Genomic DNA, 26,961 nt, shown 5'->3' with positions numbered 1-26,961 from the left:
TTTTCAGTTCTGGGTCCCATACATTCATCTTGTGCTACAGCATGCAGTTTGTCCCAAGGCTGTGGAAACTTAGCTGATGTGTTTGACCAGCACATGTTGATAAGCAAACGAGCCTGCAGTCTCTTCCTTTTGTTTCAATAGCCACGTTACCTTCCAAATGCTGGATGCTAAAGCTCCTCTTGTAGACAGTAGCACCATTTAGACCCCCCGTCTCCTTCTCAGGAGTATTTATTGCAAAGCCCAAGACAGACTCAGCAGACACCGCTTTCAGATCCTCCTAGCAGCTGAGAGCAAGCCCTCGTTCCAGTTTTTCTTTTCTTCTTCCTTTTTCATTGAACGGCTGCTTGCAAAACTGCCCTGGTGTCAGTCTAAGCAGTTTTAATGTAAGATTCTCTTTGGACTAGAAAGAGGAACTTGTTTCCTGAATTAGAAGATGGGAGGATGTGGAAGCCGTTACTTTGATTTCCCCGAATTGGAGCTGGAAATGATTTCTTCTTGTCAGTACTCTGACTCAATTCCTGATACTGGTTTGTGTTTTAGAAATGTAAATAATGCAAATGAATGATGTTGTAATAATAGTAATAATAATAAGTGATACGGTGATAATAAGAGTCACCATTCCTTGAATACCTGCTGTGTGCCATGCACTAACATAAGACATGTTCCATTACGTGCCCACATTGAGCCTCCAGGCAGCTCCACGCAGTGAGTATTATGAGCTGAATTTGAAGATGGAAGCATTGGCCCGCTTTCTGATTACTATGCATACTAGTGTTCCCTCTTAATTGAGCTTATCAGTTCTTTTTTGTTTAGCACTGCTCACTTTCCTGATCACCTTTCCCAACACTATTTTATTAGATCTTCACCTTTTCCATGTTAGGAAGTTGTGGTGAGAAGATAGCATGTTGCATTTTGAGTCTATGAATTGGGTTTAAAATCCTAGGTTTCTGGTCTGGTAGCTTTTACACTTTAAGGAAATTGCTTAATGTTTCTCAGTCTCAGTTTCCTCATCAGCAAAATGACAAGGATTATGGTTCAGTTCATGAACATTTATTGAGCAGTAATCATTTGCTAGGCATTAGAGGGGATAAGGGTGAATAAGATATTATCCATGCCCTTGAGGAGTTCTCAGTCAAGTAGGGAAATCAGACCTAAAAGCAAAAAAAAAAAAAAAAAAAAAAAAAAAAAAAATTAAATAATTTGCAAAGCATAGAGTGGGCAATGTATGGGGTTGGGCACGGATTTTGGAGCATATGAAAGCTGAACTGCAGTTTTTTCCCCATATTTGAAAAAATAACTTTATAGAGAAGGGAGAGAAGGGAGAGAAACAAACATTAGACAGAGACAGACAGACACAGAGAGAGCGCCCATCTGCTGATTCACTCCAGAGATATCTGAAATGACCAGGGTTGGTTTGAGCTATAGCTAGGATTTGGGAATGCAATTCAGGTCTCTCACTCACATGGGAAGCATTTACTTGAGTGAGAAACCAGTTACTTGAGTCATGGTGTGCATTGATGGGAGGCTTGAGTCAGGAAGCAGAACTGGCAATTGAACCCAGGAACTCTGAAGTGGGACATGTGCATCTTACCCAGTAACTTAATGTAGGGGAAACACCTGCACTTGAGCTGCCATTTGTAGGACAAGTTAGTGTTTAGCCAGACAGAGGACATAGACAAAGTCATCCTGGTGTTGTGGATGAAGGGAGGAATATATACAGAGGCATTGGATCATGAAGGCTTATGATATGTGTGTGAAAGGCTTATTTTTTTTTTTTTTGAGAGAGAGTGCCCATCTGCTAGCTCATTATCCAAATGCCCATGATTGCCAGGGCTGGGCCAGACTGAGGCATGGAGCCAGGAACTCAACCCAGGTCTTCTACATGGGTGGCAGGGGCCCAGTTACTTGAACCATCACCACTACCTCCTAGGGTACACATTAGCAGGAAACTGAAATCAGAAGCAGAGCCAAAAATCAAACCCAGGGACTCTTATATGGGATGTAGGCATCCCAATCAGTGGCTTAATCAATGGGAGAAATACATACCCCTGAATTGAGTATCTTTGGACCTATTGGGCATAAAATATGTGGGTGAGCTGCATGGAGATAAAAATAGTAGGCAGGGATTATACCTCTGAGCTGCAGTGCCTTGGAAACGTGGAATTGAGCATTGAAAGAGCAACAGTGATTGTATGACTCTGCATATTACTCTCACCTTGAAAGATTGCTATGTGACATCCCAAGTGTTGGGGGTAGGGCAGACATAGTCCAGTGTTACTTTTTAAGTTTGAATTTTAGAATGTAGGAGCAGCAAAAGTATTGGCCTTCCAGGGGTTGAATGTGCCAATGAATGAGAAGAAGTCTTCGGAGATTAGCTGTGCTGGGCTGGATGGCATTGTTTCTGTGAACAGACCTGGCACTTGGGTAATGTTTCTGAATTTGAGATAGTGGGTGGGTAAGCGTTATTCCCAGATAATAGAATGTGAAGTTAAGACTCACAGAGGGAGAATGATATGCCCAGGGACATGTAGCTAATAAATGGTTTGACAAGATCTCAGGTCTTGTTGTTGTTTTGTTTTTGATGAAGATTTATTTTTATTTATTTGAAATTCAGAGTTATGGAGAGAGAGAGAGAGAGAGAGAGAGAGAGGGAGAGAGAGAGAAAGTGCTTCTATCTGCTGGTTCACTCCTCAAATGACCACAACAGCAGCTGAGTCTGCGCAAAGCCAGAGCCAGGAGTCAGGAACTCAATCTGGGTCTCCCATGTGGGTAATAGGGACCCAAGTACTTGGGCCATCTCTGGTGCTTTCCCAGGCGCATTAGCAGGGAGCTAGATAAAAAGTGGAGCAACCAGGACTTGAACCTGTGCCCACATGGGATGCTGGTGCTGCAGTGGGTGGCTTAACCCATTATGCCACAGCACTGGCCCCAGATCCCAGGTCTTAAGCTTCCTAGTTTATTACCATTTCCAACTACCAACTTGGGTGACTTTGAATAAGCTGCTTTACCTCTCTGAGCTTCACTTCCCCCTAAGGTTTGTTGTGAAGAAAGTTGGTTTGAAAACACTGAACGTAAATTGTGACACATCGTATAGGATAAGCGAATGTTACTTTCTCTTCCTGACACCTTCAAGTGTCTGGATGTGAGAAACAGAAATGTTTGTCTCTCCTCTTCCATCTGCCACTTGAAAGGAATCTTCTTTGCTCAACTTCTCCCTAACTTTTGGAGACTTTGAAAAAGCCACTTAACCCCTTGCAACCTCCCTACTTAAAGACCTCATGAAACTTTTATTATGTACACTTAATGCCATCTGGGCAGTCCGTTCCCCCTACACTTTCCTTAGATGATGTGCGGTAAGCTTCCTGTTTAATCTTCCATGCTTGGGAAAGAGTGCTTGACCACGCTGAGCATTTTCTCCCCGTCTCAGCCATTGATTCTTGGAGCAGGGAGAAGCCATCTGCCATCTTGCTACAAGTACCATTTGAGAGGACAACGTTCTCAGTGAGTCTACACATTGCTCCTGCTGCCTTGACAGACGCCTTCCACATGACACTGTGGACGCTGCAGGAGGCAGGAGAAGCTTCTGTGCATTTTTTCCCAAAATTGTTTATCATTTTCTCCTATCAGGGGCCCTTGGACTTAACCTTGAAGTATTGTGTGAGAAGGAAGACAGAGTCTATCGACAAGAGGTTCTGTTTTGATATAGAAACAAACGAAAGGTAAGCTGGGCTGGTGTAGGTTGGCGATGTACCCACATGCCAGATGCTGAGCCTGGATAGATCTTGTAATTTCCACTGTCATTCCCTGTCAATGAAAATGAGCAAGGCTGTTCAAGACAGCCTTGGCTCAGCTCTTCTGGCAGCCTTCCACAGGGATCCCTGTTAAACCTGGCTCGGAGTTGATTTGTTTTTCTATGCAAGCTTCTTCACTTAGATTTGTCTCACCTGCTCTGGCCAGAAAAATGTCTGTTAGGATTTAATTTGTTATTAGATATGCAAAAGGTCAGCATTTGGTAATGTGGCAAGATATGAGGGGATACCAAAGCTCATGTTTTTATGATGAATATATTAATATAGCTTTAAAAATAAGTGCATTGGAACACATTTAAAATTATATTTATTTGAGAGTACCGAGATAGAAACGGAAAGAGACAGAGAAAGCTCCCATCTGTTGGTTCACAAATGCCTGCAAACCAAATGTTTGGACCCAAGGCTGGAGCCAGAAATTGGAAATGGAATCCAGATGTCTCATGTGGGTGGCAGAAACCCAGTTAGTTGAGCCATCACTGCTGCCTCCCAGGGTCTACGTTGGTGGGAGGTTTGAATTAGGAGCCGGAGATGGCAGTGGAACCCAGGTACTCCTATGTGGGCTGTGGGAGTTTTAACCACTAGGCTAAACACCTGTTCCTGGAACACATTTTGGAGGTTTGTGGTGTTATTAGGGAACCTTTTTCCTCCCACTTAGTATAAAAAGGATGCAGACTTTTCCCTACTTTGCAGATACTAATGTGAGATGAAAATGGTTTTGATCATGAACTTTCAGGTATTCGAGCCATGCTTGCAAATTTTGAACTTGGTTGCATTTGTTTCTCTCCAATGCCCTCTGCCTGCACTCCCTTCCGTGGCTAATCTGAGTGGTTTTATCAGAGGAGGATCTAACCTTTAACCTTGAAAATGAAAGTATTTGGAATGATTTTGTAGAAAGGCATGCTTTTTTGTTGGGATGTTGATCTGAATTTCAGTGAATAAGTGCATTTCTAGATTTCAATCTGTTACTTGTGTATGTTAAGTACTGAGTAATACAATTTAGCAAAATGATCAGATTCCTAGAAAGGAACTTGAAGGCTGAATTACAATATCATCTGAACAAAACTATCAGTGACTCGGATCATCTAGATCAGCCTGAGAAAAGAGGGCATTTTTAAATGCGGGAATAAGAAATCTCATGTATGCTTCCTCATTTAAAAATCAGCATGCTATTATTGGACTCACAGAATTTTGACTTGTGACTCTATGTAATTTCTTGGTTAAAAAATGGATAACCCCAGTCAAGATGGCTGTGATAGTCAATATTGTTGCTGGTAACCATGAGACTGTCACTCGGTGTTGCTGACGGTGTCAGACCCAATTGGAAGAGGGGGGAAATGACTCTTGGTTATGGTTTCCCTTTCGTGAATCTGTAGTGTCTCTGATTCCTCAACATCAAGGCGATTAAATGAGATTAAAATTTCCATGTTATAGTTCCATTCTGATTTCCCTTCTTAGTTTATTTTTCATGCTACTTGCAAATCATATCCCACAGCTGAAAGCAGTTAGGGACTGGGACAAACTTCTATTTCTTGCAACCTGGTGCTAAGCATGGCCCGTGATAAGAACTCAGTTTGGTGCTTATTTTTAAATGTGTTTTTCCTCTACCCTGAATGGTGAACAATTCTGATATTAGAATCCAGGAATTAAAGCTTTGGCATATCTATGATTGCAGTTACCACATTCTGTGCATTTTCAAAAGCATTTCCTCATGTAGACTGCTACATCCCTGTATGAGACCCAAATCCATGGAACTGACTTACCCATCTAAAGTCACATAGTGAGTGATGAGGCTGAGCTCCAACCCTGGCCTTTAGGATTCCAAAGCCCATGCCCTTTTATTTTTGTTTCATTGCTATTCTAAGCAGAATAAAGGAGCTATGAACTAGAGCACTATGTATAATAATGACCAAGTGCTGATGCACCTCTCAGCACAGGGAACTTTGCGGGAGATGTGCCATCTGCTGTCCTTGCTGGTCAGACCAATACAAGGAACAGAAGCAGGCTTATGAGTAGACATCACGCACCTATACTTGTCTTCCTCGGAGCACAGAGCAAAGGGCTCTTTGTGTTCCTTTTCCTAGGCCAGGAAAAGATTGCATTTTCATTCATGTTACTACTGGTATTTGAAACCATTGAGTCATAAACACATCAGAATTTGATGAATCTTAATAACAACAGTCTTCACATGAGGGAGGGACTTAATGTCCCTTTCACAAAGGAAGACAAGGAGGCAGAGAAAAGTTAAGCAACTTGAGTTTTCATAGCGAGTAAATGGTAATACCAAGCATTGTGATGTCCAAGCCTACACTGGTAACCCTATTGACATGCTATATGAGGATATTTTTAAAAAAATCATTGAAAAATAGAATTGAAAGATAAACTTATTTTGGTACAACGTTTTGAAGTCCTTGTAGTTTTTCCTAGTATGCATTTTCTACGAACTTTTTGGAGATGCCTACTTATAGGCCTTTATAATTCCATGTGGGTGACTGAGCCTCAGGGGAGGGCAAGGGACTTGTCTAAGATCATGAAGGTAATTAGCAGAGGATCCTGGACTAGAAGTTAGTTCATTTTTACACTTTGTTGTTCAGTTCTTAGCAATATTGTTCTTTGCATTTGACTTTCTCAAGAATTGCTAAAACCTTTTTGAATAGTCACTTACTTCTTTGTTTTCTAGCATCTCTGTAAGATCAAGAGAGAACATTCAGCAGTTTTTCTGCTTCCCAGTTAGGGAAGTAAAACTCCAGGAGGGTTTTAACAGCTATCTGGTTTGCAGTGTTTGCTTTTCTGCCAGTTGTCTCTTGGTTTTACAACAATTACTAGACTTTCTAGCTCCAGAAGATGTATCCAAAATGATAGCCACATCTTAAACTGGGAAAGAGAAAATGCCCAAAGCTTAATCCTTGTTTTCAGTTGACCAAGCTTCCAGGTAATATGGGGGGGGGGGGGATTTTCCGCTTAAGGCAGACTTTGATGAGGTAAGAGTTGGAAGGGCAGGTAGAACAGGAATCCCATGATGGCAGCACTAGAAAGGATCTCCTGGCTTGTGTATTTCAATGCTCTTAATGGAAACAGAACCAGAAGTCTAAAGAGGCCCACTGAGACATGCAGGGACTCTCAATGCTCTCATCATTGCTTTCACAATTTTGTGACCGAGAGAGAGAGCGAGAGCTCATCTTAACGATAAGTTTAAAGCAGGAAATTCACCCAGGAGAATGGATAAGAAATAAGCGAGAGGAATAAGGTACTCCTAAGAGCACAGCTAGCTAGCTAGAGAATGGAAGGAGATTTCACATGTGCAATAGTAGAGACAACCCCAAATGCCTGGTGGGTTGTAAAGATCTAAAGAGATCACAAAGAATATCCCAACTTGGGATGTCTCTGGATATAGGTTGTGTCTTAGTCTCATTTGTGCTGCTAGAACAAAATATTTGAGACTGAGTAATATATAAAAAATAGAAAGATATATTTTTCACAGCTTTAGAGGCAATAAGTCCAAGATCAAGGTTCGTGGAGGAAGGGATGGGAGGGAATGAACCCCACTCCCTCAAGGCCTTTTGTAGGGTCCTAAGCCCATCCATGGCGGGGGCTCTACCCTTGTGATTTAATCATCCCATAAGGAGCTCCACCTGGTAATACTCTGACTATGGCAATTAAGATTCAAGGCAGGAATTTATGGGAGATATTCAGACCATGGCAAGCAGCTTGCAAGTCAATAGGATCAAATCGGATTTAAGGCCATCTGCCATGTGGAAGAGGCCTACCAGGGCAGTGGGTTAAGAACATGGCACTGTTCATTGAAATCCTGTCTCTACCATGTACCTGCTCTGTGACCTTGGGTAACCCCTCTGTTCTTCTGTTTTTCCTTCTGTGAAATAGGGATGATTACAGTAGTAACTGCTTTATAGGCTTGTTGGGGGCGGGAGGGGGGATTAAGTGAGTGAATAGATGGAAAGTACTTAGGACAGAACCTGGCACCTAGCGAACATTCAATCTGTGTTAGCTGTGTTTATTATTCCTAAAATTGCTTGTCAGCCAACAGGCCTCCTCCCTGTGGCTGAGCCAGTCTGCATGTCGTTGAATTCTTTCCAACTGGAAATGCTTCTTGGCCATACTCAGTGGTAGAAGGAGCAAAACCGTTTTCCTGACAGATGACTGTGCCTGTGATGTACATGCTCACCCCTAGAGCCCAGAACAAGTGGCTGCTTTCCAAGAGAGGGAGGCAGGAAGACCCCCAGTTTGCCTCCAGCACAGTGGGGCCAGTTTAAATAGGACATACCTTGGCATTCACCATCCTGCTTTCTTGCTTGCCCTTGGCATGAGACCACTAAGATACCACATCTTTTAGGATTCCCAGAGTTCCTGTTCTCTAAATTTCCCATTAGTATTCTGAGTAAAGAGGACTTTGAGAAATTACAGTTCTATAAACCTGTGACTGCTTGGTATGGTACCACCCATGGCACAGAGGGATCTTAGATCAAGAGTCTATTTTCTTGGGTGAAATTTCAACTTTTTACTTGTCATTTTTTTCCCTCAGGCCGGGAACCATCACTCTACAGGCCCTTTCAGAAGCTAACAGAAGGCTATGGATGGAAGCCATGGATGGAAAAGAACCTGTAAGTTACCTTGGGCACTGGGGGGGGAAGCACAGCAGCACACGGCTGGTGTATGAGTGCCCTCTAGTGGTTTAAGTGGGTTTAGGACAAATAAATGGTAATAAATTCTTCATACTCAAGGTTTCAGAGCTGGAAGGAGTTGTTGATTCTACATCTCTTGTTTAACAACTGAGACAACTTGAATTCCAGAGAAGGTAAAGGACTTGTCTAGGTTCACCCTCAGAGAAGGCATCAAACTCGGGCTTGCATTACATGTTTCTCAGCTCCCTGTTCCGTTGTTATAGTAAGTAGCTATGCCAACGAGTTCTTCTTAAGAAAGAAAATTAAGCTCTTTTTCATACTAATTAATTCATAATTAAATATGTATTCCAAAAGAAGGATGGAAGATAATTTCCATGACAGTGAATAAGCAATTGTTAAACTTTCATTCAAAATGATTTTTCTGCCCCTGTCATATTCCCAAATGAGCTTACTTTCTTTAAGGATACAGCTGGTAGAAGAATTGGCATTGACATCCTGTAGCCAAAAATACTTCATTTAGAGTGAGGGAAGAAAATGATCCCCTTTAAAAGGGTTAGTGTTTATAATAGAGAGACCCATATGGGCTGTCAGAAATCATTGAAGAGCATTCTCTCTCTTCCTTATCTTCTTACTTGGGTTTCTTCTAATATCACATGTAATAATATCAGCTTCCTGGAGTCGGAATCCCAAAAACCTGGATTTGGGTCTTGGTTCTGCCATTGAATAGTTACAGCCTTGAGCAAGTAATTTCACCTGTCAGAGACTCACTTTTCTTCTCCATGGTAAAATGGCCTTAGTAATTTCTGCTCTACCTGTCTCAAAGCATTGCTTTAGAAAATAAAGTAAAAGCCATTTTGTAAGTCATAATGTGCTGTATTAGTTTTAGAGGCTCCTATCTGCTCTGAAAGATGTGTGCGAAACTACTGAGATAGAGCAGTGTTTGGATACAGTCTTATCTCTTGCTTTATTCAAGTCATAAACTGGCTAAGGTGCGAAATGCATTCCAAGATTTCCTTTTTGTGTATTTCGAGAGCACTGGATACTAAAGAAGAGTAACCAGATCCCAGATTGCATTCATAGCAGCCAGGAAGGTAGCAGAAGAGAAATGATGTTAGGAAAACTGGCATTCAGAAAGTAGCCTAGGACCCATCTTCCTTTCCCCTCACCACCTCCCTGGTGTTTAACTCCTGGGTGCCTGGGTTGTTTGTCTTGGAGGATGCTAGGGGACTCAACATAGAATCTCTCCCTCAATTCCCTCTCCTGAGTTTGTTCTCCCTTTAGATATTTAAAGCTCAAAGGACGCAGGTGGCCTTTTGAGGAAAATGTTGATAAAACATGGGCCCGCTGAATGTCGGTCTTCCCCAACTTGATTATGGCAGACTCTTCCCAAATTTCTTGTTTGTCAAAGTGACAGCCAAGGGTGGCCAGCCCAGAAATCTTTCTCACTGAAATATCCATGGCATGCATGCATAAACACAGCGTGTTCTTTGAGAAGCAGAGGTCCTTAAAGTAAGCTCTAACAGCTGCTGTATGCAGGGCTTATTTTGTACAGCTTCACATTGCTCATGTTGCTGATGTTTTACTGAACACCCCAGTCCACTAATCTTACACATTGCCTGCCTGCCTTTGTTTAAGATCTCAAAGAAGGTCAGGCCTTGAAGGGGTATCTTCAACTCTGATCACGAGACTCACAAAAATTTGGAAATCTAGTGAATGCAAAGGGCGTGCCCAGGATTTCCTTCCACAAGGTGGAGTCACATGCAGGACTTGCCTTTAAGAGTTAAAGACTCCTTTCTGATCTCAAATACATGAGAGGTGTATTTATCACGATGCATAAGACTTCAAAATGATGCCAAAAAAAAAATCCTGGTAAACACATGGGTCTCTTTCAGATGAACACTTGCCTTTCTACAGAGAAGCATCCATGAACTAGTCTTTGGGGTTGGGAAAGATTTTTTTAAAGATCTATTTATTTATTTGAAAGAGTTACACAGAGAGAGCAGAGGCAGAGAGAGAGAGAGAGAGAGAGAGAGAGAGGCACTCCATCTGCTGGTTCACTCCCCAACTGGCCACAACAGCTGGAGCTGCACCAATCGGAAGGCAGGAGCCAGGAGCTTCCTCCAGGTCTCCCACCTGGGTGCAGGAGCTCAAGGACCTGGGCCATCTTTTACTGCTTTCCCAGGCCTTAGCAGTGAGCTGGATAGGAAGTAGAGCAGCTGGGACTAGAACTGACGCCCACATGGGATGCCGGTGCTTCATGCCAGGGCGTTAACCTGCTGCGCTAGAGTGCCAGCCCCAGGAAAGATTTAAGTTTTACCATCAATGCTCTTTACCCAGTGTCCATGAGAAAACCACTTCCTTTCTCTCTTATTCTTTTGTCCTATCATAAAAATGCTCCAAATTTTACAGAAGTTGTTGTTCAAGATGGATTGGCTAGAATGCCCACAACAGTGAACTGTAGGCAATCCAGTGCAATTTTCAGAGATCATTAAGCTGTTTTCTAGGGACCTGGGCAGAGATTATTCTATTTACCCTGCGTTTCCTTCTTGCTGAAGCCCTGGAGTCTCTAGTGATTTTGACAATCTTTCTGGGAAAAGAGATTTAATATTATTTCCACTACTTACCTATAGTGATTCACAATAGCCATGACTCTTTCTGTTTTTCTTCTTTTATAGATTTACCACAGCCCCATAACGAAACAGGAAGAAAGTGAGTCATTCAAATTTCTGGTCTACTGACATGATAAGCTTCTAGCTCTACTAATCAAAGCAGATGTTATCATTATGATATGTACTATTGATGCAAGTCTGTATGTGGATGCCTCTGTGTGAATTGAAATTTAGCCCCCCCCCCCCTTTTTTAAAAAGTGTCTGTTGAGTGAAGTAAGAAAGCTCATCTTATCTTATGCTGGGGATTGAAGCGGTAATGTACAGGAAATATATACATCTTGTTTTGGATTTGCGATAGAAAGTGTATGAATTTCCACCTTAACCTTCCACATTTGTTATTGCTCATGCCTGCAGCAGGCATAATGCAGAGGGCTTAAAAAAAGCCTTTTGTATTTTAAGAGTTAAAACCATAAAATGTAACCCTAATAAAAAGGAGCTTTCCATTTAAGGGCAATTGGAGATGAGCAACAAAAACTTTGTTTCTCTCATTAGAGTCCCTGAGCATCAAGACTAAATGTTTGATGAGAGATGCTTGCTGAAGTAGAATCTAATTCTGATTTCCTTTCCTTGAAACAGTGGAGCTGAATGAAGTGGGGTTCAAGTTTGTTAGGAAGTGCATCAATATCATTGAGACCAAAGGTAGGCTCCATAGCTTTGATCTTGATCTTAATTTGCTGTAATAAAAGCATAACTTTGGTGGTGTTAATTTTGGTCACTATGATTTTATTCAGGAGCAGTTTCTCTAAAGCAGCAGTGACATCAGCTATTGGTCAGGACTCATCTTAGAGATGAAGGCCATTTATACACCTTGAGCACTGGACATAATGCAAAAAAATTTCACCAGATTCCAAACAAGTAATATCCAAGCATATCTGGATAATTTGCAGTTTGCTGCTTTTAAAGACAGAGAGCTTTGAATGACTTGTAAACCATGTCAACTATTCTGACAGAGTACCTGGGATCTCTCCAAGCTGTGTTATGATGGTTTCATCCTGTACGCATGAGTTGAATTTCTGTGACAACAGATATTGGTTTCAAAATCCATGGGAGCAAAGTTAAACATAGGCAAATGTGAGGTCACCATTCTTCCTGGTTGACAATACTCCCTACTTGTCCCTTTGAGGATATTTAGGATGTAGGTGAGTGTAGTGTATGAGCCAAGCCTCTTTTTGCTTTGGAATGTGGCTTCAGTCTTTCTCGGGGCTACTCCTGTATGCTGTTCAGAAGCTACTTGACAGTTGATATTTCCTTCTGGTTCAATTAAACCCTAGCTCCTTTCCAACATGGCAGCACTGTTCTCAGCTATCTGCTGCCACCCACCTAAGCATATGCTTCTGTTTACTGTAGAGTGACATTCTCTTCTGTTAAATGAATGAGGGCTTGGTACAATCCAAATAAAGGATGGGTAACATGAAGAGCTGCTTGAACACTGTTCCCATGTCACCTGGGAGGGCTGGAGAACTTGCATAGAGCAGGGAGAACCTTTCGTGTCTGAACTGACCGCAGTGTACCAGGACCTCCTTTCTCTAGTCAGGAGGGAGACGGAAGCTGCAGCCTTATGAACTGAATGAAGTGACGTGATTTTCTTTCCCTAGGGATCAAGACAGAGGGGCTCTACCGCACTGTGGGCAGCAACATTCAGGTTCAGAAGCTGCTGAATGCCTTTTTCGGTAACACTTTTGCTTTCATAATTCTTGTTGAGAGTGGTTTGCGTGTTCGAAAGGGATGTGACTGGAAGAGAAAGAACACATCAGTAGCGGAGGTTGTAGAATATTAAAAGCTTGGTTTCCAATGTAAAATGTACACATATTTGCCCACCCTGAGTCAAAGACAATCTTGTCTTGAAGACATGGCTGTCCTGTCTCCTTCTTCCCACGCCTCGAATCTTTTCAATCTGACTTCTCTCCTGATCTCTCTCCTCGAGTTGCTGTGGCCGTGCTGAGCAGCTATCTTCCTGTCACATCAAATGAACACTTTGCAGTCTTCATTTTGCTTGATCTTCTGTTGACTACTTTCTCTTTACTTGATTTCCATGCTACAGCACTCTCCTGATTCTTCTAACATCTTATGCTGTTCTTGTCCATGACTTACTGAACGTGTTTCTTCTTCCTGTTTTTAAAATCTTCTGAGTAGTTTCCAGAGTTCTATTTGTCCCCCTTCACTTCTTCCTCTATTTGTTTCTCTATTGATTAATGTTTCTCTTGAATGTGGCTTGCATCTTCATTTTTTATGACTAATAATCTTATAGGAAGATGGATATTATAACTCATCAAATGTCTTAATTTTGCTGGCGTTAAAAAGAGCATTGGATTCTGTTTCATAGACAGCTATTTAGGGATTTGTTTAATCAGTTTGAGGCTCCTTTTCAAATTTTGTTAGGCTAGATATAAAGAATTCTTATCTTTTTTTTTTTTTTGGTCTCTTTATTCTTATTGTTCGGAACACAAACATCTCTGAGCTCTGTGTGAGTTCTGGGACTTGTTCAAGTTCCCTGGCATTTTTTGCTTTCCCTGTGGAGTTTTACCCTGGGCTTATTAATTGACTCGTGCCTCAGTATTCAATGATAGACATGGGGACCCATAGGTGGGTTTTATAATTCCTTCTCTACATAGCAACCTCATCTCTTGTACTCTTCCCTGTAAATCCTGTAGGTTCCGGCTTTCCTGCAGTTTGATATTTGTCTCTTCAATTGAACAAAACTCCCATTCTCCATTTGAGTTCCCACACTCCCCGTGCTACCAAGCAGAAAGTGCTTTCAGGTAGCAAGCTGTGGCAGTCACGGGGATTATCATGTTCATTTTCTTTTCTTAGTGTCATAGTCATGTCCTAACCATGTTTCAATTGAGTACAAATTGTCATTTTGTATGTATTGTTCATTTTTCTAATGTTATAGCAGGAGGCTAAGCCTGGTACCAGTTGTTCCACTGTGAATGGCATTGGAAGTCCCTGCATGTAGTTTTTGCTACCACCAATAGACTGACAATTCTGCAAAATCCCTATTCCAGATATTATCTGATGAGTTCTCATCACATAATTCCCAGTTTCCACTGCACCTGTGCTTCTCAGCCATGTTTAGATCATGGCACACAATGGTCTTGTCTACTTAACATACTGGGATAAATGGACATGGCTGAGCCAATAAGCCTAAGGGCCGAGGGAATCATTAATGGAATCTCTGCACAAGCTCTCTCTACATAGATGTTCTACAGGTACATATATTTGACATGTCCAATACCAAACTCATTACTTTTGTCTCCCTATAAACGTGGTGATGTATCTGGTAAGCTGAGCTTTCAGTGTGTCAGAGAATAAACTTAGTGTGGGAAGCTTCAATGTGGATAAAACATATGTTTTGATCTTTTCTCTGATACATAGCTTAATCCCTACAACTCTGCAGGCCTGACAACCAAACTTTGTTAGCATTTGAAGATGCTATAGCATCCAGCAAATATCTGTTTTCATGGTTTTATGTTCTTCACTGTTAAAATTTAAAGTGGTTTTATTCCTAGCCAAATTATAACTGATCTCATTAGCTAAAGGATACTTTTCCACACATAAAACAGCTCACAGCATGGGCCAGGATATTTTAGTCTCTGAAAAATTATTTCCTGGAGAGCAATGAAACTAGATGTATTGGAAGGGACCTTTGAGGAAGTTGAGCCTGTTTGGGAAGTCATTTGCAGAAAAATATTTTGTTCCCACAATACCCTCACTATGCCAGAGACCTAATGATGCAAATAGAAGACGTCATAGCAAATGAAGCAACATCTCATTGCAGTGGTTTGCATTATTTTTGTTTTCTGCTTGGGTATTTCACTTTCTCATCTTCATGCTACTAGAAGAAAATACAATTTACTTTTCAGAAACCAAGTGGAATATCTACTATAATCACACATAGTTAATCGACTATGTGCACATAGGGATGACAGGAGTCATTTTTCCATTTCCATACTTAATATGAATGACTCCACATCTGAAGACAGCTTTAGCATTATGCTCAGATATATATAGGCAAAGAGATAATAAGCATATGAAATATGAATATTTTCAAGGTATATGAGATCTTCGTATATGAGAAATGCGGAGTCTCCTAGCAAACAAAACAAAAACATATCATTATTTCTGTGGCTGCAGAAGTTAAACTTTCTATTAAGCTTTAAAGTGACTCTACAGGTTGATAATCTTTATTATGCTATAGTATAGTAGGGTCTTTAATTTTTAATCTTTATCAAAGTACTTTCACTTCTAAAGCCAGATCCTTGTATGCATGTTTACATATGTATGTATATATATATGTATTTCATAAATAAATTTCATAGAGTTTTAATTCTTACTACCCTAGATACACTGATTATTTTTAGATGATGCTTGTTTTTTTTAATGTTTTTTATTTACTTATTTGACAGGCAGAGTTAGACAGTGAGAGAGAGAGAGACAAAGAGAAAGGTCTTCCTTCCATTGGTTCACTCCCCAAATGGCTGCCACGGCCGGCACTGTACTGATCCGAAGCCAGGAGCCAGGTGCTTCCTCCTGGTCTCCCATGGGGGTGCAGGAGCCCAAACACCTGGGCCATCCTCCACTGCCCTCTCGGGCCACAGCAGAGAGCTGGACTGGAAGAGAAGCAACCGGGACTAGAACCTGGTGCCCATATGGGATGCTGGCGCCACAGGTGGAGGATTAACCAAGTGAGCCACAGCGCCGGCCCCAACTTGTTTTAAACTGGTACTATTAGGGGTTAAAGTAATTATCAATAGATATTAATGTCACCTTTTAAAACTATGACTTATTTTCCTTTATTTTGAAGCTGACTTCAAAACGTTTACAAATCAACTTTGTGTTGTGAAAATTTGTTCTTTTTCTATTGTTTTCCCATGATTTGAACAATTGATATATAAAAATAAAAATCATCTTTTACTCTCAATTCACTTATTACTATTTTCTAACTTTTTTGTCAACATGTAAAAGATAGAATGGGGATTTTATTTTTCTCAAAGGTATTTTAACTTACAAGAAATAAATTCAGTTGTTGACATATCAGTCAGGGCAACCCCGTTTTCCCACCTGCTCCCTACTGCAGGAATTCTGACCTGGGGTTGGTCATCTGTCTCACCATAAATAAGAATCCTGGGGATGGTTTTATTAGTTCTGTATTGCAGCAACAAAGTGCCAGCAACTTAGACATTTAAAACAACACCAATTTATTCTGTTACAGTCCCAGAAGTCAGAAGTCTAAAGCCGATCTTAGGAAGATGGCAGCAGGGCTACAGATCGCTTCTGGAGAGAAGAATCCTTTCTCTTGCCTTTTGTAGCTTGTAGAGGATGCCTGCTTTGTTTGGCTCAAGGTGTCTTTCCGACAACTTCAGGCTGAGTGCTTCTCCTGCTACCATCTCTTAGTTTCTCCCTCTTCCACCTTCCTCTCCCACTTTCAAGGACTCTTGTGATTATGTTGAGTCCACCAAAATAATCAGAATAATCTTCCTGTCTCAAGCTCAGCTGATTCACAAACTTAACTCCATCTGCAGCCTTACTTCTCCTTTGCCATGTGATGGTTTATTCACATGTTCTAGGGATTAGGATGCAGACATCTTTGGAGAACCAGACATCTGCCTAGCACACATGTTATTCCATTCAGAGTTTAGGGATTCTGTCTTACTGATAATATTTTTTAAAGATTTATTTATTTATTTGAAAGTCAGAGTTACACACAGAGAGAAGGGAGTGGCAGATAGAGACAGAAATCTTCCATCTGCTGATTCACTCCCCAGATGACTGCAACGGTCAAAGCTGCACCAAAGCCAGGAGCCAGGAGCTTCTTCCAGGTCTCCCACGTGGGTGCAGGGGCCCAAGGTCTTGGGCCATCCTCTACTGCTTTCCCAGCCCACAGCAGAGAGCTGGATTGGAAGTGGAGCAGCCAGGACCCAAACCAGTGCCCATATGGAATGCAGACATTGCAGGCAGAGGCTTTACCTGCTAAGCCACAGTGCTGGCCTCTCACTGATACTCTTAAGTGGCTCCTGAGGTCATTCTTGGTCTGCCCTTTTGAGATGTATCATTAGATCTTTAGCTTTGGATGTCTTAATGACTTGTTGGCCCACCTTTGTTTATCCTGCATGGCTCATTCTTGTCCTGTTTTCACTGATTTCCTCAAGAGGAGTAGAAATAACTCCTTCCATTGGTGGATGGCATTTTCTTTTTTACCATCTGTTATGGGCTGAATGTTTGTATCTTCGTCAAATACATACTTTGAAAATCAGCCCCAGGAGATGGGGCCTTTAGGCTGTAACTAACATGAGATGAGTACCTTCATGAATGGCATTATAAGTAGGGGCCAGAGAGCAAGTTTTCTTTCTTTCTACCACGTGAAGGTATGATGGTATCTATAGTATGGAAAAGGCCCACACCCAACCATGCTGCCACCCCGATCTCAGACTGCCTGCCTCTAAAATGCTAAGAAATGGATTTCTGTTGCTAAAAAGTCAATAGTGATTAGTTATAATAGCTCTAACTTACTAAAAGCAGCTTATTGTCAGTCCAAGTATCATCTAGGGGTAGGGAATGTTTCTTCTGCCAAGAGCCATTTGGATATTTGGCACATCATCTAGAGGCCATAAAAATGATCAGCTGAAAAAAATTAGCCTGCTATAGATGTACTGAATTTTGAGTCCCATCTGTGGTTGCCTTGGCAGGGCCAGACCGAGTGATTTCAGGGGCCCAATACGGCCCATGGGCCAGATGTTCTCCACCCTTGGTACACAGTTCTCTGGAGAAACTTGCTCTCTGCTCGTCCTAGTGACTTTATTTCTATGGCATTCCTTGCAACCATTAGCCTGCTTACTTCTACTGTAATGTTATTAAACCTACTCTGTCCTAGAACTAGTTGTTTATGTAATCAAGTTATCTACCTGAAATGAATTTTGGACCCAGAGCAACCAGTTTGTGTTCTTGATTTCTGTTGGCAGATGTTGGGCCACCAGAACCCCATTTTGAGCCACTTCAAAATAGATGAACTATTCTTGAGCTTCTTTTATGCCCTGTAGTGGTCAGTCTTTCATTCATCCAACAAAATGTTACTGAATGCCTCCTCCATGCCAGGCAATGTATCAGGTAGTAGGGATGAAGTAGACAACAACTTGTGCCTTCATAGAACTTGGAGTCTAACAGCAGCTGTTGTTCATGGATAACAGTCATGTAGTTTCTTTTCAGAGTACAATCTGGAGTATCCCAGGCCTAGATTCCTCTTGTTATCTACTAATGGTATCAGAACTCTAAACAGTATAAGCAACTGGAAAAGAAAAACCATCCTCTGCCCCTTGGACAAAATAGCCTTTTTCTTAAACCAATATCGTTTGCAGTATGAATAATGAAGCATATAAGAAGAATATGTATGAACTTTGGTATAATGTAAAAGGCTTCCTTTTCCTGATATGTGATGTGTACCTTATTTCCTTTCCCTTGAACCTCATTGGTTTATTGTCTTCTGCCTTGGCTGATGTACCTCTTTCACCTTTTCCTTAGATCTTACTGCCCTCCACATCTCATTCACCGTGTTTCACAAAGTTTATTTCATTCAGAAACTTTATTGAATAACTATTATGTACTAGACACTGGCGTTTGTTACTACTATTTACTTCCCTTTATCTTGATTTGTTCTTTTCTCCCATCCTTCTTATATCTCCCTTTCTCCTCTTCTGACATTCTTATACTATGACTGTGAGTTAACTTCTATAAAACTTTTCCCATCAGCACATATTGGAGCCCTTCCAGATACAAGTGGTCAATCAAGGTGGTCAGAAATGAAAGACTGATCTTCCCTAGGTCCATCCTAGCTGTTAGCAGTAAAAATTGCGTTTACAGAATTCACAGAAACTCAATATATGCTCTAGCTTTGCTCTGCCCATGTTTCTCTACTAAATGCCTGAATCTCTAGGAATCTGGTGTTCAACACAGTGGCTGAACCATATGAAACAGTTCTAGAGTGAATGAATGGTTTGATTAACTAATCATATCCCCAAAGTCTCAAAACTTATGACAGTGCTGACTGCAGTACAATTCAGCTATAGTTCCATATTCATCTATTTCACATGTATCTCCAGTAATGATACAAGTAATTTATTGCCTGTTACCTTTAACAAAGTCCTATTAGACTTTTTCAACTACAGATAAAGCAAATATTAGAAATCACTAAATTTTACAGACTAAGAATTCTCAGTGAGCCACTCTCTACTGGGAGTACCCATTCAAAATTGATTTCAGAAGATGATCAGTCCATACCTGCACTCACAGCTTTACCTTTCATGGTAGGTGTTTCTACAGAATGCTATAGAGTACCATGAGGGGGACAAATAAATGGTGACAGAAAGTGTGAACCCTACTAACTCTATATGTTAAACACATTTTTGTTGTTAATTCATCCATCACCAGTCACATTGTACTGAGATTATTTTTATGTGTCTCTCTCCCAGGAGAAACAGGAACCACCCCTTCATAGCTACACTTGATACTGTTGCACAATGTTGCAGCCATATGTAGTTTGAAAAACCATAGCTATTGTGTCACCAACATTAGTGCCACCATATTATCTGAACTGACATGTAACCAATACTTGGGAATCACAGATAATAACCAGCAAATCAGTAATTTTTTTTTGACAGGCAGAGTGGACAGTGAGAGAGAGAGACAGAGAGAAAGGTCTTCCTTTGCCGTTGGTTCACCCTCCAATGGCCGCCGAGGCTGGCGCGCTGCGGCCGGCGCACCGCGCTGATCCGATGGCAGGAGCCAGGAGCCAGGTGCTTTTTCCTGGTCTCCCATGGGGTGCAGGGCCCAAGCACCTGGGCCATCCTCCACTGCACTCCCTGGCCACAGCAGAGAGCTGGACTGGAAGAGGGGCAACCAGGACAGAATCCGGCGCCCCGACCAGGACTAGAACCCGGTGTGCCGGCGCCGCTAGGCGGAGGATTAGCCTAGTGAGCCGCGGCGCCGGCCCAAATCAGTAATATTTTCACCCAGAAAGCCAGAGTTTTTAAAGATGCCTAAATCCCAATCAGAGGTGAAGTTTCATTTAATCCACGTAGAGGAGTGTGGACAGGGGGAACGTGCCACTCCTTTTCTCTGTTGGCATGCATCCATCTTCTATCTTTCTTCCGACTGCCTTGTCTTTCTCTCAGAGAGAATCCTTCATTTGCTAGATGGGCAGGTTTAGCTTTCCTTTAAGCTAGTCTTACCTGGTTAATTTAGTGTTGATTCTTCCTACCTCATTCATCTTTCTGGTTCGTTCCCTTTTGGAATATGCTGTGGCCTCCCTCTATTGGTTAAATTGCTGTCTCAGAAAAAGGGGGGAGGAGAAATCCTGTAGTCAAGCCATATTTTTCCGATGCCTCCAGATTCATCCATCTTGTGGATTCCTGTTCATCAGTCAAATTTCTGTTTAAGTATTGTGGGAGAAGAAATGTACTATTTTCTTCAACTCTCATAAGGTTCTCAATTGGAATAGACATCTGTAACAAAAGACAGATTTGTGGGGCATTGTGGCATAACTGGTTAAGTTGCTACCTTGGATGTCAGCATCCTGCATCAGAGTGCAGATTTGAGTGCCAGCTGCTCCACTTCCAATTCAGCTGCCTGCTAATCTGCCTGGGAAGACAGCAGAAGATGCCCCCAAGTACTCAGGCCTCTGCCACCCTGCCAGATGGAATTCCTGCCTCCTGGCTTAAGCCTGGCCCAGCCCTAGCTGTTACAGGCATTTGGGGAAATGAGCAAGTAATTGGAAAATCTCTCTCTCCCTTTCTCTGTCTCTTTCTGTTTCTCTGCTTTTCCAATAAAATAAAACAGAAGTTTATGAACATGTATTTCAGGGAACGAGTAGTTTTCAAAGGGCTAGCTTTAAATTCCAGCTTACATAGCATCTTCTACAAAGAGTGGCAGTTTTTTAAAGATTTAATTTTATTTATTTGAAAGGCAGAGTTGAGAGAGAGAGAGAGAGAGTGAGAGAGTGAGAGAGAGAATGAATCTTCTCTCCACTGTATCACTCCCTAGATGGCTGCAATGGCCAGGGCTGTGCCAGGCCGAAGCCAGGAGCCCAGATCTTCTTCCAGGTCTCCTGTGTGGGTAGAGGAACCGAAGCACTTGGGCCATCTTCTGCTGCTTTCCCAGGCACATTAACAGGCAGCTGGATTGGAAATGGAGCATCCAGTTCTCATACCAGTGCCCATATGGGATTCTGATGTCACAGGTGGCAGCTTAACCCACTTATGCCACAAGGCTGGCCCCAAAAGTGGCAAATTTTTAGAGACACAACAAGACAAAGGAAATGGACTTTGAAGCTCTGGGGATGACAGCTTGTGGGAAGGCAACTAAATTTTGGCAGATAAAAGGCTACTTAGGCCATCTCTAGACTGATAAGGGTCTAAAGTTTCCTTCAGTGTTTAACCATTGTTCTCCCTGGTAGAGAGTGGGAGTTCTTTACAAAGAACTCATGTCTTTGTAAATGTATGCCTTGCATTTCAGCAAACAGAAGAGGGCAGAGAGCTTTCCAGCATCTGCTGCTTAATTGCCTTCAGCGCAGCTGCTCTTTATATTGTGAGGTGGCACATTCTGGTCTCTCATTATATTGTATCCTCTGAACCTAAACCTCATCTTACCCCAAAGAGTTCATCGCCTTCCTTTATCAGCTAGTTCTGTACTTTGCATTATTTCTTTTTTAAAATTTATTTATTTATTTGAAAGAATTACACAGAGAGGAGAGAGAAAGAGAGAGAGAGGTCTTCCATCTGTTGGTTCATTCCCCAAATGACCACAACAGCCGAGCTGTGCAGATCTGAAGCCAGGAGCCAGGAGCTTCTTCTGGGTCTCCCACGTGAGTGCAGGGGCCCACAGACTTGGGCCATCTTCCACTGCTTTCCCAGGCCACAGCAGAGAGCTGGATCAGAAGTGGAGCGGCCAGGACTTGAACCAGTGAACTAGAGCCCATATGGGATGCCAGCACTGCAGGCTGGGACTTTAACCCACAGCGGCACAGCGCAAGCCCGTGCGTTATTTCTGTTATTGTGAATGTCTGATCTTGGTGTAATTATTTCTGGGACTGTCTGTGCTGCTTCGTCACAAGCATTTTGAGTAGATAGACTGTTTCTGAATATTGGTTGGGAGTCAGGCATATGCTCTCACCAGAATACCCAGAATCTTAATGTAATGGAATGTGACTTTGGGCTTTATGCCCTCCATTTCCCTCTGGAATTCTAGGGAACACCTGAAATTTGGGACAGAAATGATTACCACCAAATTGCCTGATTAATATTTTAAAATGATATAAAAACAGAAGAGACCACAAAGCTTTTAGAGCAAGGCCTCTGTTTTCAGCATCACCTTCAGTCCATCCGAGGAGGCCACTGCATCAGTCTGTTACACAGTCCCCACTGGTTCCTTACATCTCTGGTTATCTGTCGTACATCAACTACTCACACTTCTTAGATTTCTGAAAAGACCAAAAGAAGATATTTTGGCTTCTGTTCTCTGTTCCTTTTTGTTCTTCTCTCACTCCCTCTCCACTTCCTACTTTCCCTTTCTCCCTTCTTCCTTCCTTCCTTCGCCTTCTGTCCTAAGAGGCTTCTATTCCCCAGATGTTTCATTGTGCAAGGACCCTCCATGCCCCTGGGAGTCCTCAGGACAGGATCTATTCAACATATATATCTATATATGTGTGTGTGTGTGTATATATATATATTAATTACTGCAAACACTCCGTGTAGAGGAGACAGTATCATCGTAGGAAAAAAAATTTCCATGGAGCTTCTAAGTCAGTCCTAACATTTTATTGCACTGTCATTATTTGCTTACCCCTAGTCTGTTCTTCAGTCTGATGCCCAAGGTGCACCTGCTACCCTTTGTCTGTGTGTGGTGGTCTGGGAGATCTGCCCGCTCTTGATCTCAGTTGTTCATTTTGATAGTTGCCTTGCCTCCTGTAGAGATAATTTGCCTCCTTTAAAGGCTCTAGCCTTCCAGCCTCTGGCTAGGGCTCTAGACATGGGATCAGATGAACTCCATGGACTTGTACTCAGAATTGAGATGTAAATAGAAGGTGGCCCTAAGATAAGGGTTTCCAAATTTAACAAGTAAAAATATAGGATGACCAATTAAATTTTGATGCCATATAGACAGATTTAGTAAAGACTAAAACAAAAATCCCACCACTTTTTATTTGAAATTTCCAGTTTAATTGGACATTCTATATTCTGTCTGGCAATCTTCATCTGTCCCAAGTCTTTCAGGATATTGTCAGTCCTGCTATGCTAGGCATTGGATCAGAAGTGGAACAGCCAGGACTCCAAGTGCCATTTCAGCTTAACCAGCTGCACCACCATGCCAACCCCCACAGAGTGGTTTGTTTGTTTGTTTGTTTGTTTTGACAGGTAGAGTGGACAGTGAGAGAGAGAGAAAGAGAGAAAGGTCTTCCTTTTCCTTTGGTTCACCCCCCAATGGCCGCTGCAGCCAGTGTGCTGCGGCAGGCGCACCACGCTGATCTGAAGCCAGGAGCCAGGTGCTTCCTCCTGGTCTCCCATGCGGGTGCAGGGCCCAAGGACTTGGGCCATCCTCCACTGCCTTCCCGGGCCACAGCAGAGAGCTGGACAGGAAGAGGAGCAACTGGGACAGAATCCGGTGCCCCAACCAGGACTAGAACCCGGTGTGCCGGCGCCGCAGGCGGAGGATTAGCCTATTGAGCCATGGTGCCGGCCGTCCCACAGAGTGGTTTTAACCTCGGAGTGTTATTGATCAGGTTTGCCTCTTGGCACCTGTTGATTCCAAGAAGCCATCAAAATAGTCTGCTCATCAAGCAAGTTCAGGCTGGTGACTTAGAGCACTAAGGAAGGCCACTACCATGACAACGCTGTCCTAACCTCTCAGGAAAGGAAAAGCAAAAGTGGGTGGGGTGAATATTTGTAATGATTTTCTAAGGTGGTTGAAGGCAGGTCTTCCATTTGGCAGGCCTGCATGATTGAGATTGGACAGAGTTCATGTGATAAAATTATTTTAATCAGAATTCTTTCAAGATTTGTGATGTGATTTTTTTCTAAGGATTTCTAAGTGAAACTTTGAAATGTAGACAATCGTTTGATAAAATCCATTTGTTCTGAGAAGTGACTGTTTACTCAGATGAGGGCTGATCTAGAGTTGTTTCCAGAAATGGACTTCCAGGAAGCTTCTGCAATAGAGCCATTTGCAATTTCCTCTTACTGGCAGCAGCTTCCTGTAATTCAAGTTTACTGAAGTAATGTTAATATCCACAGTAAATTGTGTGTCTGCCTTTGGCTTGACTTTTACTTACCCTCGGGTAATGATTCTGCAGTCTGAGGTGAGTTCCCCAAAATTTCTGTGCTCCTGGCACTTTTAGTTTCAATCTTGGTCATTTTCCATGGTGCCCCTAATCCAAAAGAAGTACCTCATACTTGCTAATTAAGTTATCAAGTGCAACCGACTTAATAAATATGCATGTACATGCAACTTAGTACAATAACTTACTTGGGAACAGGCATTTGGTGCCATGGTTAAGATGTTGCTTGGCATATCCTCATTCCATGTTGGTATTAAATTTTTTTATTTTTTTTAACTTTTATTTAATGAATATAAATTTCCAAAGTACAGCTTATGGATTACAATGGCTTCCCCCCATAACTTCCCTCCCACCTGCAACCCTCCCCTTTCCCACTCCCTCTCCCCTTCCATTCACATCAAGATTCATTTTCGATTCTCTTTATATACAGAAGATCAGTTTAGCATACATTAAGTAAAGATTTCAACAGTTTGATCCCACACAGAAACATAAAGTGAAAAATACTTTTTGAGTACTAGTTATAGCATTAAATCTCAATGTACAGCACACTAAGGACAGAGATCCTACATGAGGAGTAAGTGCACAGTGACTCCTGTTATTGACTTAACAAATTGACACTCTTGTTTATGGCCTCAGTAATCACCCTAGGCTCTTGTATTGAGCTGCCAAGGCTATGGAAGCCCCCTGAGTTCACTGACTCTGATAATTTTTAGACAAGGCCATGGTCAAAGTAGAAGTTCTCTCCTCCCTTCAGAGAAAGGTACCTCCTTCTTTGATGACCTGTTCTTTCCACTGGGATCTCACTCGTGGAGATCTTTCATTTAGGTTTTTTTTTTCCCCCAGAGTGTCTTGGCTTTCCATGCCTGAAATACTCTCATGGGCTTTTCAGCCATATCCGCATGCCTTAAGGGCCGATTCTGAGGCCAGAGTGCTGTTTAAAGTTTCATTTATTTCATATATACAGATTCAGGAACCTAGTGATACTTCCCACCCAAGCTATGATGTTACTATTGGTGGGGGCTGACTGTATTTTCTTATTGAAGTCATACTAGCTACACAGTCAAATTTTTTGTGATAGTCCTCTCATTTGCTTTGTTCTTGAATTTGCCTCACATTTATAAAAGTTACTTTTGGGCTGATCTCAGCCATTTTTGTGGTTTCCTTTTAGGACAAAGTAGAACAGCTTGTATCTTGTGCTTTTTTTTCCCTGGATTTTTAAATTGAGTGGCAATGTATATGCAGAGAAATACACAAACTTAGTGTACATTTTTAACAGAGAAAAATTTAAAGTTGTCTGTTCATCCTCAAAAGGGAACAGATATCAATGAATTTTCACAAAGTGAACAAATCAATGTCACCAGTATTGAGATTAAGAAGTGGTCTCCTTCTGACCCTTCCAGTCACAACCCCACAAAAGGTTAACACATTGTTATGACTTGTAGAGATTCATTTTCCTGTTATTTGATTTTTACATAAATAGAATCACACATTCTTTGGTGTCTGGCTTCTTTCACTCAACATTGATTTTGTAAAACTCATGCATGTCATTGTGTGTGGTTGGAGTACGCTCATTGACAATGCTGTATGATGTTCCAGTGATATTCCAGTGTATCCTTTCTGTGTTGATGGACATTTAGGGGGTTATTATTTTTTTTTCTAGTTTGTTCTTGAGAGCTCTCTCTGAAAAATGGTATGTTCCAAGGGATTTTGTTGTGGATGTGTATATATACATATGTGTATATTTTATATTGTGTATTTATTATATATACACACATGTTTGTATATACAGCAAAAAGTACATATTTACAATTGTATACATATATACACAAAATAATAATATAGTATTTAACTTTAAAAAAGAAGAAGATCCTGCCACTGCTACACAGTTGGACATGGAGAACCTTATGTTAAGTGAAATAATCCAGACAAAGAAAAATACTGCATGATCTCATTTATATGTGTAATCCAAAAAAATGATGTTTTTTATTAAATCAGTATAATGGAAGATCCCGGGTACACAATTGTAAATCAGCAACATATTCCTAACCATGATTTTGTAAGAATAAAATTGTGTGTTTTTTTTCCTTTAGTTTGAAATCAGGACCTTTAGGTATCAAAATGCAACTTACAACTTAATTTTTATTCTTGTCATGAGGTATGTGTCTCTCAGATTCATTTACTGGTCATGAGAAATATCTGTAGTTCACTAAAGTGAACTTGGGCAAATTCCTCTTTTTCAAAGATTTAGATTGAGGTACATACCTTTCAAGCAATGCATGATGTATTGTCTTTTTTAATCAAATGGTTTTAACTCAAAAAATAAAATATTCTTTGACTTTAAACATATATTTCATTATTTAATAACCACATACATTGTTTCTTCAAGTGAAATTCCTGGTAAATACACTCAATTATATGATCAACTCCTTTGTAATCTGAAATAATAGTCTATGACTCAGATGAGCCCATTCTTCACTTAATTAAGTAACTTAATTATCTGATTCAGAATATAAAACGTATTCCTA

The 26,961-nt window shown here is 41.4% G+C and overlaps 1 protein-coding gene across 3 annotated transcripts in view; it reads left to right on the top strand.

Moving 5' to 3' along the window:
• Positions 1-26,961, top strand: part of OPHN1 (oligophrenin 1) — a 360,994-nt gene that overhangs the window by 209,143 nt on the left and 124,890 nt on the right. For all 3 annotated transcript variants that reach the window (XM_051827157.3, XM_089324107.1, XM_089324108.1), the window contains 5 exons: positions 3,628-3,719; positions 8,347-8,425; positions 11,122-11,155; positions 11,692-11,754; positions 12,711-12,785. In XM_051827157.3, the coding sequence (XP_051683117.3) occupies positions 3,628-3,719; positions 8,347-8,425; positions 11,122-11,155; positions 11,692-11,754; positions 12,711-12,785 (343 nt within the window). The remainder of the gene's footprint in view (positions 1-3,627; positions 3,720-8,346; positions 8,426-11,121; positions 11,156-11,691; positions 11,755-12,710; positions 12,786-26,961) is intronic.

This window comes from Oryctolagus cuniculus, chromosome X (assembly GCF_051225735.1).
Source record: "Oryctolagus cuniculus isolate XC-2025 breed Fujian yellow rabbit chromosome X, ASM5122573v1, whole genome shotgun sequence".
Classification (NCBI taxonomy): Eukaryota; Metazoa; Chordata; class Mammalia; order Lagomorpha; family Leporidae; genus Oryctolagus; species Oryctolagus cuniculus.
Note: the sequence above shows the minus strand (reverse complement) of the source record. Positions and strands in the feature narration are given on the sequence as shown.